The 14,294-nt window shown below is 39.0% G+C and overlaps 1 protein-coding gene across 1 annotated transcript in view; it reads right to left on the bottom strand.

Moving 5' to 3' along the window:
* The window catches only part of SUPT3H (SPT3 homolog, SAGA and STAGA complex component), a 566,769-nt gene that overhangs the window by 28,322 nt on the left and 524,153 nt on the right, over positions 1–14,294 (bottom strand). Inside the window, exon 12 of the mRNA XM_047733198.1 lies at positions 191–276. Coding sequence (XP_047589154.1) covers positions 235–276 — 42 coding nt within the window. The 3' untranslated portion in view covers positions 191–234. The remainder of the gene's footprint in view (positions 1–190; positions 277–14,294) is intronic.

Below are 14,294 nucleotides of genomic sequence, written 5' to 3'. Positions count from 1 at the left end.
ACACTATCCCAAACATCCTGCCATTAATTAGCTAAACGGCCCAGCCAGTAAACAAGACGAAGCATTGAGAGGGCTGGAAAAAAGAGCTGCAGTCAGCCAGTTGATAGTCACAACAAACCAGCCCACTCCTGAGGATACAGAGAAGGTAAACTTGTATTTTATTTTGTCCAAAGAGGGGAACAGAAATCACCTTAATATAACATTGCCTTTCCTGTTGTTAGAGTCACAGTCCCATCAGCAGGCCAGAAAAGCCATCCCATTCCTGCGGTAGGCACTCTGTCAAAGAAAAAGAAATCTGCAATGAATTATCACATCAAGTCAAACCAGGAAAGAAGGCAAAAAAGCAAGCAGGGCTTTCTTCCTGTTTTGTAGACCCTGCTGCCTACACTGTAACTGGGTGCTGGATCTGAACACTTCTGGGGCCATCACTCTGTCTGGTAGAAAGTCAGTGTGGTTAACAAGTGGTGAGCGATTCTATTTTGGGGGGAGTGGGAGATATGCAAACTAAGAGATCCCATTTTGTTAATTGATTGGGTTTGGTTAGGTCAGGGACATGTTGTGTTGAATCTGTTTGTCCTTTATAAACATGTGTTCTTGATTGGATATGCTCAAGAATCACTTCTAATTAACTGTCTTAGTAGTCTATAAATTACTGACTCGTTAGAGCCTTCCCAGGCCTCATTTATAGTCTCTGTGAAAAGCTTGGAAACAGACACTAGCAGAGGCCTTTCCTCCTCGCTAAAATACAGTGATCTCCAAGGAGTTCTGTACACTGCGGACGTTACAGAAAGCTTGAAGCTTATATAATTTTATGTACATACACATGTACATATAGAGTGTGTATGAATAACCATAGTGGGATAAAATACTCCCATAAAAGAAAATGGGAAAATGGATACTAAAACTGCATGATTTTTTCTTCCTGTAAGATACACTCTACAGCTCAGCACGAGAAGAGCTGTACGACACAGGGCCTCTTGTGACTTGCCTGAGTCTCATAATGAAACAGAACTAAAATCCAGGACTTAGGAAGAAAATTACCCTTTTCACCACATTTTTCATTATTTAAACTAGGACTAGTCATACCCAAAGAATTCATAACCCTCAATTAGATGGATATTTTTCTACAATCTGTTTTCAGAAAAGCAGAAAAATGACAAAATCTTCTATTAAGGATTTTTTTCCCCTTTAGGCTAATAACTTTGATGCTAGAGTTTGCATACTTCCAGTCCAATATATTTACCTTCAACAGCCACGTTATAGGAAATACAGAGTAAGTTTTTATGAGTAAGATAATGCTGTGGAGGGGCCGAAGAGTTTACATCTAAAAATGGTTAAATTACATTTAAAATTACACCCAAAGAGAGAAAAGTGGAAGCAAGCTTTTCTGAAAGCCCTCTACCTACATGAGGCGAAACAAAAACGGTTTTCTGCATAACTTCCTGTTCGTCATAAAATTCAATTCCCTTCAAAACCTCTCCTCCAAACATTCAGTTTATTCAGGATTTACTACGGTTGTCAGGCTTTGGGACGCAGGCTGACATTTCAGAGGCTGGTCGTGTGGCTCTTCAGCTTGTTCCAGATCAGCATTTCAAGGATGAGAAAACAGTGGCACTTTCCACGTTTCCTTCCTAAGAGCTCTGTCTGGGAGCTCACTCATTACCGTCAGACCGTTTGTGCCACTGGATGCTTGGATGGAAGCAAACATTCTAAGAAGGACTAGAAAAGTCCAGCTTTCCTCCTACAAGTGTGCACTGGAGAACAGCATTAGATGAGCTCCTCAGAGAGCCGCAAATAACTTGCAGGAATGGATAGAGTGTCTTCCCACAATCGCAGGCAGGGGAGCCTCAGGTCTTGAAACAGCACCGGCACCCCCCCCGCCGCCATCCCCCACCACAGTTGCCTTAGAGAGGCTTATGCCAAAGTCATACTTTCAGGTTCTTGACCTTGATGTTTGAAATTTTACAACCACAGTGACAACCTTTAACATAATATTGAAAGCAGGGGGGATGGTTTACATGGAGATAAATGGACCTGGGAGTCAAGCTGGATTCCTCATAAAGGTAAATGGTTGAAGTGAGTCCTGCTTGAAAAAGCAGTTTTGGCTCAAGGGAAGACGGAGTCTTGGCTGAGCACCCCTGAGAAATTACGAAGTTTCATCTTTCCAGGTTGGGCATGTGAAATGGTTCTGTCGAGTACTGAAGAGGTTACTTTTCAAAGATCAATTCACCTTCACAGATGATTTGTCACTATTGTTTGCAAATGACTACAAGACTAGAGAGACTTCGGGTAGCCACGTTTAACAAGAAAGCCAGAGTTTAGACCTGCCCCAGATTTCTGGAATAAGTGCTTCCTATTCCAATTCTAAAATAGAGAAGGGACAAACAAGCATGTGATTAGTGAAGAGCAATTTCGGCAAACCAATCCCCTGGGGTCCTCCAGCCTGAGTCACAGCTTTTTCCTTTTGATGTACAAAGGATGTATGTTGTCTGTGGAGGGTGATTATGGGAACATCCCAAATTTGGCATCCTTTCCCGATTAAGCAACTTTAAAGGAAGATGGATGAAGACAGCTCATCTTTGTGTCAACTATGAATTTCTCTCTGTTTGTGTTGTGAATGCTGAAACTAAATTTAAACACTGCTTGGTGTGAGGGCCTTCCAGAGGCCACATTCTCATGAACACTTTGTATCCTGCTTACTCTCCACTGTCAGATCCTATGAGTGACTCCCTGCTTCTATATCTTTACAGATACTCCTACTTAGTAAAAGTCAGGCCTTGGCAGGGAAAAGCTGGGACCACCTCCCCCACTACTAAAAATTAATCAATAACGCAGTCATCTTCAACCCAATAACCCAGCTTCTATGTGATATATACCACTTAAACTTTCTTATTTAATAAAGCTCTGTTCTCAACTATGAGTTGCTCCTCTGTGAATTTGTTGAAATCCTTAGACATGCTAGGATCTCTAAAGTTACCAGCAAAGACACTCTTTTTTTTTTTTTTTCCAAAGACCAATTGCAGTTTATAGGCTCTTTGTTTCTCTTAAATTGAGGATCAAACTAGCTCCCAATTTTACACATTCATATATTCATTCAGTTCCAAATTACGGCCTACTACCAGAATGTCGATCTAACTGGATGAGCTGACACATATTCTCCCTACTGCATTATAGGCACTGATGGGTAGAAATTAACTCATAAGTTTTCGTTTTTGAAATATGGTTTTTTTTCTTATCTGCATATAGACAAGCTAGAGAAAAAATTTAAATCCTAAACAGGTTTGTTGCTTCTTTTTTGTGGGCCATGATAAATCGTACATTTTAAGGAATAGAAATCAATATTAAAAATACACTACAAAACATGACCTATGCTATTTGCACCATTAACTTGATTAGCAAAGGTTTAACTATAGATAAAACTACCCCTTCCACCAGTTTGGATTTATACTTATTCTCCACTACTAGCTTTCCTTATTCTTTTCCACTTTCTCAAACAAATGAAATAAAACAAAAATTTCACTGTAGGGACTGATATTGGCAAGATGGCTGGCTAAGAGGTCCCAAAGCTTGTCTCCCCACAAAAACAGTGAATAAACAACTATAAACAGACAAACCAGCTCTGGGAAAGCTTAAGACTATAAATAAAAAGCAGCGGAAGTGGGGCGCCTGGGTGGCTCAGTGGGTTAAGCCACTGCCTTCAGCTTAGGTCATGATCTCAGGGTCCTGGGATCGAGTCCCGCATCGGGCTCTTTGCTCAGCAGGGAGCCTGCTTCCCTCTCTCTCTCTCTCTCTCTGCCTGCCTCTCCATCTACTTGTGATCTCTCTCTGTCAAATAAATAAATAAAATCTTAAAAAAAAAAAAAAAAGAAGCAGCAGAAGCCCTGTAGGGCTCAAATACTGAGCACAGCCTCATAGAAAAGTCTAAGAAGCATTTTACCTGCTTCATTCCATCTCCCAGCCCAGAGGAGCTCAGTGCAAAGAGGAACCCCTTTGGAGGGATTATACCTGATGGGAAAAGGAAAGGAGCACCCAAGTAACTCTCATCACTGCCATGGTCATCTGTAGACTTTGCCACCGAGCACTCCCAGTCTGCACCAACACTGAGTGTCTCCTCCCTGCTGTGTCTCCTCACCAGGGACTTACTGGAGTTACTGCTGTGGTGAGACTGCTGTGGTTGATGCTGTGCCCCACTCTCTGGGACTGGGATGCCACAGCACCTTGCCATTTGTGAAACTAGAAGTGCCATTGCTTTCTGTGCCCTGCCTTCAGGATTCTAAGTCATGGCTTTGATCAGCCATCACTGGGGCTGACCTGCTGCTTTTCTGTGACTGATCCCTGGAGTCATAAGCTGTGGCTTTCACCTGCCATTACTAGGCTGTGATGCTGCTGTTGTTGCTCTCTGTTCCACCCTCTGGGTCCTAAGACTTGCCATGAGTGGGTTGTAATGCTACAGCTCTGTGCCACACCCCTTGTGTCTTGAGTCACAGCTTTGACCCACCATCCCCAGGGCATGCTGCTGCTACACCCCTCATCCTGGGCCCAAGTCACTGCTGTATCCTGTCATTCCAGAGCCTGTGCCACTGCTGTGTGCCCCCACCGTGGGGTCCAAATCACTGTGGTGATCCCCAGAGTCTCTGATCCTGGTTCCTGGGAGATCTGCCCATGCATTCTCATCAGACATTTGAACTACCATCAAAACAAGTGCACCTGGGCCCCAGGACCCCTGGTTTCACTTCTGTACTGGGTGCCAGTTCACCAGAGCTGGTACCAAGAGGAATTCCCCTTGGATAGAACTCCCTGCCACAGGAAAAAAAAAAGGAGAATAGGAAGACCACATCAGTCTCTTCCACCTAGAACCCCAACAGCCCTAGACACTGTTGCTGCTTATAGGATCTCTGCAGTCTTGGTCAAAGAAGAACCCCACAGTCTTTGTCAATGTTGATCTCAGTTGATGTAGGTGTACAGATTATGCTGTGTGCCCTCTCCAGACCCAGAGACACAGCACCCTACTCAGCCAGAACCCTCACAGCCATTTTCTGTTGAGTCTTTCCCCACCAAAATCAATCTAAAAGGCTGGAGGAGATGACTCCTCTCTCAAATGAGCAAACATTAATCCAAAGGCACAGAAATGTGAAATAAGGAGACATAACACTACCAAAGGAGCTTGATAGTTTTCAAGTTACTAACCCCAAAGAAATGGAGATCTGTGAGTCACCTGAAAAAGATTTCAAAACAATTATTTTAAGGAAGGGCAGTGAGATTTGAGAGTACACAGAGAACAATATGAACTTAGGAAAATAATGCAACAATAAAATGAAGGGTTCAAACAAGAGAAATCATAAAAACATTTTGAGGGTGAAGTATACAGTCAATGAAATAAAAAAAAATGCAACAGAGAGTTTCATTAACAGGCTCAAACAAGCAGTAGAAAGAATTTGTGAACTTGAGGACAGATCTCTTAATATTATCCATATGGTGCAGAATAAAGAAATTAAAATGAAAAAAAAAATAAAGAAAGCCTGTGTGAATCATGGAACCCCATTAAATGAAACAATATTCATGTTATAGGAGTCCTAGAAAGAGAAGAGAGGGGGAAGGGATCAGAAAATGTAAAGAAATAATGGCTGATAACTTCCAAACTCTGGGGAGAGATGGCTAGCCAGATACATGAAATTTAAAGATCCCCAGATTCAACCCAAAGAGATCTTCACTGAGACAACATAATCAAACTCTTGAATATCAAAGATAAAGAGAGAATTCTGAAAGCAGCAAGAGTTTAAAAAAGAATCATCGCATACAAGGGAACCCTGGTAAAGCTATCAGCAGATTTCTCAGAAGAAATCATTCAGACCAGATTACAGTGGGATAATATACTCAAAGTAGTCAAAGAAAATAAAATGCTGATCAATAATACTTAACCCAGGAGAGTAGTTCCTGGGTAGAGATAAAGACTTTTCCAGACAAATAAAAGCTAAGGGAATTGGTCAACACTAGACCTGCTTTACAAAAAATGCTAAAGAGAGTTCCTTAAGATGAACAAATGAATGCTAATTAGTAACATGGAAACATGGAAGTATTAAAATCACTGATATAGGTGAATATATAGACAAATTCAATATACTCAATATTGCAATGGTGGCATGCAAATCACTAGACTCTAGTATATAAATTAAAAAAGTGTTAAATATAACTATAGCTACAATCATTTGTTAATGGTTTTACAATATGAAGAAATGTAAATTGTGACATCAACATACAACTGGGAGGCAAGTAAATGTGTAGAATTTTTTCAGTCAATGGGAGTTAGGTTGTTTTCAACTTAAAACAGACTGTTACAAGATTTACTATGAAAGCTTCATGATGATCACAAAGAAAAACCTATACAAAATATACAAATGATGAGAAAAGAATCAAAGCATACCACCTTAAAAAAATAATCAATTTTCAAAGAAAGACAGCAAGAGAGGAAGAAAAGAACCAAAGACTACAAAATAATCAGAAAACTTTTAACGAAATGGCAATAGTAAGTCCTTACCTTTCAATAATTGCTTTAAATGTAAATGGTTTAAATTTTTCAATCAAAAGACACAGAGTGCTTGAATGGATTTTAAAAAAAGACCCAACTATATGGTGCCTATAAGAGACTCACTTAAGCTTTAAAGACATTCATGGGCTGAAAATGAAAGAAATGCAAATGGAAAGAAAAAAGGATAGTGGTAACTATTCTTATAACAGAAAAAAATGAACTTTAGGTCAAAGGCTGTAACAAGAGATAAAAAAGGTCATTCTGTAGTGGGGGTCAATTCATCAAGAGGCTGTAATAATCATAAATGTATATGCACCCAATATCAGAACACCTAAACATATTAAGTGATTATTGACAGATCTGGAGGCAAAAACACACTGATGCAAAAATAGGAAATGGACTTCAATATCCCACTTTCACAATGGGCAGATCATCCACACCTAATATCATTAAGGAAAGAGTGGACTTGACCTACACTTTAGAACAAATGGACTTAACAGACATATATAGAGCAGTCCATCCAACAGCAGAACAATACAAAATATTCTCAAGTGCACACAGAACATTCTCCAGGACAGATTATATGTTATGTTATAAACTAAGCTTAAAAAACTTAAGAAGATTGAAATCTTATCAAGTATCTTTTCTGGGCACAATGGTATGAAACCAGAAATCAGTAACAGAAGGAAATTTGGAAAATTCACAAATACATAGAAAATAAACAATGCATTTCTTTCTTTTTTTTTTAAGATTTTATTTATTTATTTGACAGACAGAAATCACAAATAGGCAGTGAAGCAGGCAGAGAGAGAGGGGGGAAGCAGACTCCCCACTGAGCAGAGAGCCTGATGCGGGGCCTGATCCCAGGACCTGAGCCGAAGGCAGAGGCTTTAACCCACTGAGCCACCCAGGCACCCCAAACAATGCATTTCTGAATAGTTAATGGGTCAAAGAAGAAATCAAAAGGGAAATAAAGTATCTTGAGGCAAACCAAAAAGGAAACATAACATACCAAAACTTATGGAATGTAGCAAATGCAGATCTGATAGAGAAGTTCACAGCAGTAAATGTCTGTACTCAGAAAAAAAGAAAGATTTAAAATAAAAAAATATAGGGGCACCTGGGTGATTCAGTAGGTTAAGCCCATGCCTTCAGCTCAGGTCAGGATCTCAGGGTCCTGAGATCAAGCCATGTATTGGGCTCTCTGTTCAGCAGGGAGCCTGCTTCCCCCCCACCTCCGCCTCTCTGCCTGCCTCACTGCCGACTTGTGATCTCTGTCTGTCAAATAAATAAATCTTAAAAAAAATATAATCTTATATTTCTTGGAACAAGAGAGAAGAACAAACTAAGCCCAAAGTTAGCAGAAGGAAGGAAATAATAAAAATAACAGCAGAAATAAATGAATAGGAAAACAGTAGATAGGATCAACAATTAAGAGATGGTTTTCTGAAGAAAAAATTAAGAAAATTGACAAACCTTCAGCTAGACTAAAAGAAAAGTGAGATGACTCAAATAAAATTACAGATAAAAGAAGAGACATTATAACAGATCTCACAGACATTCAAAGGATCATCAGTGACCACTATGAAAATATGCAAAGAAATCAGGTAACTCAGAAGACATGGATAAATTCTTAGAAAACTGCTACGAAAACTTAGAAAACTGCTAAAACACTTACCAAGACTGAATAGCAGCAATGTCCACAATAGCTAAACTATGGAGAGGCTAGACATCCATTGACAGATGAATGGACAAAGATTACACACACACACACACACACACACACACACACACACACACAAACACACAAACACACAATGGAATACTATTCAGCCATCAAAAATAAGAAATCTTTTTTTTTTTGTTTATTTGTTCTTCAGATTTATTTAGGTATAAGTGACAAAATGTTTTAAAATTTAATTTCTTTTCAGTGTAACAGAATTCATTGTTTATTTACCACACCTAGTGCTCTGTGCAATACATGCCCTCCATAATACCCACCACCAGGCTCCCCCAACCTCCCACCACCCGCCCTTTCAAAACCCTCCGATTGTTTTTCAGAGTCCATAGTCTCTCATGGTTCATCTCCCCCTCCAATTTCCCTCAACTCCCTTATGTCCATCTCACCCTGTCCTCGGTGTTATTTGTTATGCTCCACAAATAAGTGAAACCATATGATAATTGACTCTCTCTGCTTGACTCTTGCCATTTGCAATAATGTGGATGGAACTAGAGGGTATTATGCTAAGCAAAAAATTCAATCAGAGACAGACAATTATCATACAATCTCACTGACTTGTGGACTTAAAGAAACAAAACAGAGGACCATAGGGGAAGAGAGGAAAACTTTAATAAAACAAGATGAAATTAGAGAGGAGACAAACCATAAAGGACTCTTAAACATAGGAAACAAACTGAGGGTTGCTGGAGGGAAGGTGGGTAGGGGGATGGGGTAACTAGGTGATGGACATTAAAGACGACACATAATGTAATGAACACTGGGTGTTATGTAGGACTGATAAATCACTGAACTCTACCTCTGAAAGTAATAGTACATTATATGTTAATTAATTGAATTTAAGTAAAAATTTAAAAATACAAAAAAGATGAATATAAAATCTGAACAGACCAATAACGAGCAGAGAGATTGAATCAGTTATAGAAAATCTTCCAACAAATAAAATCCCAGGACCTTCAGAAGGCTTCATTGATGAATTCTACCAAACGTTTAAAAAAGAATTAATACCAATCCTTCTCAAACACCCAAAAATTGAAGAGGAGGAAACACTTTAAAACTCGCTTTACAGGCAAGCCTTATCTTGATATGAAAGCCAAACAAGGGCACTTTAAGAAAAGAAAATTACAGTCTAAGACTTTGGTCACCAATTCCGATGTGGTTTTTATTCCACACCAACAAGCAATTCTTGGACACCAGTTCAGTGTCCTACAATTCAACTTAATTCTGACAAATCTACCGGCAGAGAGCATCAGACCCCACAGGTTAAGGACTCAGTCCTACAAAACTGCTGCCTCCCTGCCCCCCACGTGTTAGATGCCAATCATAAGTCCAGGTTACCACCTGTGCTTCTGACTGACCAGCTGTAGACTTGAGGGTCTGATTAATTTGCCAAAGTGGCTCACAGAACTTAGAGGAACACTTTACTTATAAGATTACTGGTTTATTACAAAAGTATATAATTCAGGAACAGTCAGATGAAACAGATGCATAGGGCAAGGTACGAGGTTAGGGTGTGGAGCTTCCATGCCTTCTCTGAGTGTGCCACTCACCCTGAATCTCCATGTGTTCACCAACATGGAAGCTCTCTGAACCCCAACTTTTTTTTTTAAATGGAATTTGTTACATAAACAAGATTGATTAACTCTTTGGTCACTGGTGACCAAACTCAATCTCCAGGCTCTCCTCCCTCCTGGGAGGTTGGGAGGTAGGATGGAAAGTTCCAACCCTCTAATCACATGATTGGCTCCACTGGTAACCAGCCTCCATCCTTAGGTGCACTCTAGAGATCACCTCACTGACATAACAAGAGATACCTGTATAGCCCATGAGAAACTCCAAAGGCTTTAGGAGCTCTGTCCCAGAAACAGGGATGAAGATCAATACATATTTCTTATCATAAATCACAATATCACATGGGCCATGTCCCTGCTAAACACAGATGCAAAAATCCTGAACAACCTACTAGCAAATCAAATTCAGTAGCACACTAGAAGGATTATACACCATGATCAAGTGAAGTTTTATCTCTGAGATACAAGGGTGATTAAACATACACAAATCAGTAAACATGACATACTACATTAATAAAATAAACAGTAAAAACCATATGATCATTTCAGTAGGTACAGAAAAAAGCATTTGACCAAAGTCAACATCCTTTCATAATAAAAACTCTCAACAAATTATGTGTACTAAGAACATGCCTCAACATAATAAAGGCCATTTATGACAAACCCAAAGCTAACATCATGCTTTATGGTGAAAAGTTAAAAGTCTTTCCTCTAAGATTGGGAACAAGACAGTAGTGCAAGTAGTGAAAGTCCTAGCCATAGCATTTAGGCAAGAAAAAAAAATGGCACTTAATTCAGAGAGGAAAAAGTAAAATTATCTCTGTTTGCAGATGACATAAACTTAAAAAAAATTAACATATCATGTATTATTTGCTTCAGGGATACAGTCTGTGATTCATGTCTTACACAATTCACAGCATTCACCATAGCACATACCCTCCCAATGTCCATCACCCAGATGCCCCATCCCTCACACCCTCTTCCACTCCAGCAACCCTCAGTTTGTTTCCTGAGATTACGAGTCTCTTATGGTTTGTCTCCCTCTCTGGTTTCGTCTTGTTTCATTTTTCCCTCCCTTCCCCTATGATCCTCTGTCTTGTTTCTCAAATTCCTCATATCAGTGAGATCATATGATAATTGTCTTTCTCTGACTGACTTATTTTGCTTAGCATAATACCCTCTAGCTCCATCCATGTCCTTGGAAATGGCAAGATTTTGTTTTTTTCGATGGCTGCATAATATTCTGCAGATGACATAATCTTATACATAGAAAGCCCTAAAGATGTCAGCAAAAAAAAATTGTAGAACTATAAATTAATTCACTAACACAGGATATAAAATCAACTACAAAAATCAGTTGTGTTTCTGTACACAAACCATAAACCATCTCAAAGGGAAACTGAGAAAGCAATCCCATTTATAATAGGATCAAACACAATAAAGTCATTGGGAAAAAATTAACCAAGGAGATGAAAGATCTCTACCCTCAAAACCATAAAACACTGGTAAAGAAGTTGAGGAAGACACAAATAAATGGAAAGATATCCTGAATCTGTGGGCTGGGAGAATTAGTATTGTTAAAATGTCTGTTATTACCCCAAGCAATCTACAGATTCAATCATATCCTATCAAAATTCCAATGGCATTTTTTTTTTTTTACAGAAACAGAAAATATAAACCCAAGGATGGAACACAAAAAATCCTGAATAACAAAAGCTATCTTGAGACAAAAGAACAAAGCTGTATGTATCATATTTTCTGATTTCAAACTATGTTCAAAGCTACAGTAATCAGAACAGTATGGTACTGGCATAAAAACAGATATAGATAAATGGAACAGAATAGAGAGCCCTGAAATAAACCTACATGTATATGGTCAATTAATTTTTGACAAAGGAGCCAGGAATATACTAGGTGAAAGGACATTTTTTCAAATAAATGGACAGCCACATGCAAAAGAATAAAACTAGACCTGTATTTTACACCTTATACAAAATCAGACACAAAAATCAATTCAACCTGGATTAAAAACGTGAATCTAAGACCTGAAACTGCAAAGGTCCTAGAAGTAAACACAGGGAGTAAGATCCTTGACACTGGTATTGGAAATGATTTCTTGATCAGACACCAAAAGCAAAGGCAACAAAAACTAAAATAAACAAGTGGACTACATCAAAAGGAAGAGTTTCTGCATAGCAAAGGAAACAATAAATTGTAAAGGCAACCTACAGAATGGAAGGAAATATTTGCAAATCATATATTTGACTATATATGATAATTATAATTAATTATACTTTATAATTTGGTTCATACCCAAAATATAAAAAGAACTCATATAATTTAACAGCAAAATAGCAAATAATCCAATTAAAAATGGGCAAAGGACCTGAATAGACATTGTTCAAGGAAAACATACAAATAGCCAAGGGGTACATGAAAAGGTGCCCAACATCACTAATCATCAGGAAAATGAAAATCACAGATACAATGAAATACCCCCTCTTACCATTTAGGATGGCTATTAACAAAAAGATAAGAGATAATAAACACTGATGAGGATGTGGGGAAAAGGGAACCCTTACACACTGTTGGTGGGTATATAATTCACTATAGTCATAGAAATCAGTGTGGCAGTTGTTCAAAAATATTAAAAATAAAATTATGATAGTCATGACTCAGCAATCCCATTTTTTGGTATATATCCTAAGGGAAATGAAATCAGTATCTTAAAGAGGTATCTGTACCTCTATGTTCACTGCAGCATTCTTGACAATAGCTAAGCTATGGAAACAACTTAAATGTTCTCTGATGGATGAATGCTTCAAGAATAGTATATATATAGTATATATATATATAATATATATATACATATATACATATACATACATACACATATATGTCTGTGTATATATAAAGAATATATATTATATATACAGATATATTTAAAAAATATAAATTCTTTATATAAAAATATATGTATATACACACACATACAACAGAATGTTATTTAGTTGTAAAATAGAAGGAAATCCTACCATGTCTGCAAACATGGATGTTTGGAAACAGAAGAACAAAACCCTCTGCTTTTATCTAGAATCAAAGAACAATAGAATTTTGGGATCTCTTCCAATTCCTAATTTAATAGATGAAAAAAACCAATACCCAGAGAGAGAGAGAGAGAGAGAGAGAGACAGACTCATCACTGGTCAGCCCAGGATTCCTGACTCAGTCTAGGGCTCTTTATGGATGGTTCTCATTCTGCCCAAAGCTATGTGTTTAGCATCTCTGACCCTGATGGGGAAAACAGATGTAGGGAAAGAAATTGTTTTTCCGGATTAAGAGCCCTGGGGATCAGAACAAAAGTGAAGGGATTGAAGTGTGTGTGTGTGGGGGGGCGGTGCTTAATGATGTCTAAAACAGGACAGCTGAGTAGTTAGAACAAGGCAGGTCATTATAAGCTTTTCATTCTACTTCTGGCTCTTCTGCTATATGATTAGCTCCTCCTTGGAGAATCACTTAATTTCCCTAAGTGCCCCAAAGAATAATTTTGATAAATGGATGAAATATCAAAATCAGTAAGAGAAACGTGACTGAGAGGTTCCATGGCCAAAGTATGCATCTTTGGGACCTTCAGGGGGTGACAGACCATGTGTTCCCACAGAAATTTTACTAAGGCTCTGCTCAGTGTCTGATTTAAGGCTGAGCAATAATGCGGCCCACCTGGATCTGTTTGGAGTGGGCCAGTTGGAGTTAACATCCAGTAGTAAAGAGGACAATCAGAAGATTTGGAGTGTATATTTGCCCTTTCCCAAGCTCTTCCTAACTCCCAATTAACTAAGTGTAGGGGAGACTCTTTGCATTTTAGGTGATCTGTGGGCCCCAGGAGTTGCCCTGGTTATCAGGGTCCTGGTGGTTTCCCGTGTGTTCTCCTCTACACCACAGGGACAAAGAGGCACAGAAGGGACAGGGGTCGTACATCCACTAGCTTGGCCTTGCTGGAGGGAAAATGTGGAAAAGGAGTGGAGCAAAGGAGAAGTAACAGGCTAACCCGAGTGTTTGCTTAATTTAATTTTATTTTTTTAAAAGATTTTATTTATTTATTTGACAGACAGAGATCACCAGTAGGCAGAGAGACAGGCAGAGAGAGAGAGGGGGAAGCAGACTCCCCACCGAGCGGAGAGACCGATGTGGGGCTCAATCCCAGGACCCTGGGATCGTGACCTGAGCCGAAGGCAGAGGCTTTAACCTGCTGAGCCACCCAGGTGCCCCGAGTGTTTGCTTTATTAAAAGAGCCAGTTGAGTAGGGGCAGAAAAGTAGGTATTTTTCCGAATTTCTTGTATGAATGCTGTTTCTCAAGACTGCTAAGTTAGCCCTCCTTTCTGCCCCATCCCATTCCCAAGTTTTACCAGTAAAAACCAGTTTGTTTCCATCTCACCTTTTTCTACCTCTTTACTGGCA

This window comes from Lutra lutra, chromosome 6 (genome assembly GCF_902655055.1).
Source record: "Lutra lutra chromosome 6, mLutLut1.2, whole genome shotgun sequence".
Classification (NCBI taxonomy): Eukaryota; Metazoa; Chordata; class Mammalia; order Carnivora; family Mustelidae; genus Lutra; species Lutra lutra.
The sequence above is the reverse complement of the archived record's forward strand: the minus strand, read 5'-3'. Positions and strand labels throughout refer to the sequence as shown.